This window comes from Terrapene carolina, unplaced genomic scaffold, assembly GCF_002925995.2.
Source record: "Terrapene carolina triunguis isolate 2854851 unplaced genomic scaffold, T_m_triunguis-2.0 Scaffold641, whole genome shotgun sequence".
NCBI lineage: Eukaryota > Metazoa > Chordata > Testudines > Emydidae > Terrapene > Terrapene triunguis.
Window position 1 is genome coordinate 670302 of NW_020664992.1, and position 2679 is coordinate 672980.

General features: G+C 67.5%; 1 protein-coding gene across 1 annotated transcript in view; it reads left to right on the forward strand.

The window, feature by feature from the left end:
• The first annotated feature begins 1384 nt into the window (after nucleotides 1-1384).
• ITGA7 (integrin subunit alpha 7) overlaps nucleotides 1385-2679 on the forward strand; it is an 18406-nt gene continuing 17111 nt past the window's right edge. The window contains exon 1 of the mRNA XM_026659598.1: nucleotides 1385-1459. Within this exon, the coding sequence (XP_026515383.1) occupies nucleotides 1385-1459 (75 nt within the window). The remainder of the gene's footprint in view (nucleotides 1460-2679) is intronic.

A 2679-nucleotide genomic window follows, 5' to 3' on the forward strand; every position in this document is an offset into this window, starting at 1 on the left:
GGAGTCGGGTCCGTCCCATCCCTGGCACTGGGGTATTTCTGGGGTCCACCTGGCTCGTTTCTTAGCCCTTTGGGAACGCTCAGTGTCAGCTCTGTGTCCGGCCGAGTCCCCGAGCCCTGCGCCTTGCACTGTCACTTCCGCGGCGCGAAGGGAGCACGACCTGCTGCTCGCTGGTCTGGGAGCCGGGTGCAAACACAGGGGTACGGCTTATATGGCCGCAGGGCCCAGGGGCCCCACCTGAGATCGGGGCCCCGTCGGGCCAGGCGCTGCACCAGCAGAGTTGGAGACCATCTGTGCTCTGAGAAGCTCACAGTCTAACTAGATAAGGCAGCCAAGAGGCAGGAGGGGAAACTGAGTCACACAGAGGGGCTGGGGCTCAGCCAAGGTCACTCAGCGGGTCAGTGGCAGAACTGGGAATAGAACCCAGGTGTCCTGCCACCCAGGCCAGAGGGAGAAGGAAAGATCCTGCCCAGTCCTGGGCCCCGATTCCCCCGCCTGAGGGCGTTAGCCGGGTGTGACTCTGGGGTTCTTTGTCTTGACTGACGCCGGCGCAGAGCCGGCCTGTGGCACCAGCCCAGGGGGATGCGCCTGGCATGTCTCGTGTTGGGATCAGCAGTGATGCCAAAGGAAACGAAATCTCCATGAGACGCAGGGGCCCGAGGTCCGGCTGCCCTGGGCTGTGGATCGATGGGGAGGGGAGGGAGGCTCTCCCTTCCCTTCTCCAACGGACGTGCCAGGCAGGGGCAGCCCGTCTGGACAATGGGATCCCTTGTGGGGCTTAGCGTGGGAGCTGAGTGGGGATGGCAGCAGGGTGTGGCGCTGGGGAAACCGAGGCAGCATTGGTGCGTTCCCAGTGGGGAGTTAGGGGTGAGGGGGTTGCGTGCTGGGGGCGGGCGTAGGGAAGGTGCAGGGTGGCTCCGTGCCCAGCCCCTGGGACCCCCGAGGTGGCCGCCCTGGTGCCCTGGGCCAGCACAGACGCTCATGGGATCTCTCTGGCCCTGTCCTTTTTTGGGCATGTTGCTGCCGAGTTATTTGGAGTGAATTCCAGTTTATTTTTACCGGCTCCGTCTCTGTCTCCTCTCGTGAGCTCTCCTGCTTCCTTGGCTTCTCTTCCCTGTGGGAGCAGCAGGAGCGCTGGCCGGGGGGGGGGCTCCCAGCGGGGGGCGCGGGGGGGGGGGGGGCGGGGGCGCTGGCCGGGGCGGGGTCTCCCAGCAGGGGGCGCTGTGGGGGATGGGGCAGGAGCGCTGCCAGGGGGGTCTCCCAGCAGGGGGCGCTGTGGGGGACGGGGCAGGAGCGCTGGTGGCCACCCCGAGCTGCTGGCTGCAGGAGCCCCGGGCACACCCCTGCCACCTCTTGCCACTGGGGCCCGGTGTCCCGGCCAGTCATGGGCGAGAGCGAGTCTGTGCACCAGGGCACCAGAGCTGGGCGCGTGCAGTGCCGAGGGGAGGACTTGGCGAGGGTGAGCGTGGCTGGGGCTGCCAGGAAATGGGAGCTCGCCCGTCTGTGTGCCAGGGCCCGTGCCTGGGGGTTTGTGCACGGGACGGCCACGGGCCTCTGTGGAGGGGGCAGCTGCCGTGCTGGTGCGAGCGTGTGCTGGTGCACAAGGGAGCAGTGTGCATGGGACGGCCACGGGCCTCTGTGGAAGAGGGGCAGATGCCGTGCTGGTGCGAGCGTGTGCTGGTGCACGAGGGAGCGGTGTGCACGGGACGGCCATGGGCCTCTGTGGGAGAGGGGCAGCTGCCGTGCTGGTGCGAGCGGGTGCTTGTGCACGAGGGAGCAGTGTGCACGTGGCGCGTTCAGGCCCCAGCCTCTGTGTGCCCAGGCTCCAATGCTGCCGTCGCCCCAGGCTCGGGCAAACCCTTTCCATGGGGGGCTGGGGGCTCCTCCCCCGGTGTTGGGCGGGGGCCGGTGGGCGAGGGGCCCGATCCCCTCCCCTGGCTCCGGGTCAGTCCGGTGTGGCGGCCCTGAGACTGGGGCGTGACCCCCGCGGCTGAGTCCTGATCCCAGCCAAGAGCAGAGACCCCTCCCCTTCTCTGTCGCCCCCTCCCCCAATCCCACATCCCTGCCCCTGCTCCTGGTGATTAATTACCCGGTGATTAAGGCGGTGACTAAGCAGCAGCTTCTGGTCCTGGTTATTTATCGTATGTGGTGATTGGCTCCTGGCGTCGCTCCAGGCTGTTCCCATCAGAATCTGTCCCCCCCCCCTTCCCCGGATCCAGCCCCCCTCTTCCCAGTCTGCAGAGGTGGGGTGGCCTTGCCCATTTCTGTGGTCAGTTTCACCTTGTCTGTGTCCCTGCTCTGGGTGCAGCCTGGGGTGGGGGTGGGGGTCACAGCTGCCCCCCCACCAGCCAGCTCTGTGGGTGTGAGGGTCCCCTCTTCTCCCGGCCTGGCCGTGCCCCCCTATCGCCCAGGTTGGAGTCGGGGAGCAGAGGGGCGGCTCTGTGCTCCAGGCGTCTTGCTTGTATCGGGGCTGGATCTTGAATCGTGCCGGGCTGGGTCCAAGGAGCTTCCCGTGGGGCTGAGGCTGGGGGCAGCTGCTGGGCCTGGAATGGGGCCTGGGGCCACCCTGGCCTCTTCCCACCCCCCAGGTGTTAGATCAGACCTTGGGTTTCGCCTCAGGCAAGGGCAAACTCAGTGGTTCGCTCTGTCGGGTGGGGGTGGGGGGAGCGGGGGCGGGCA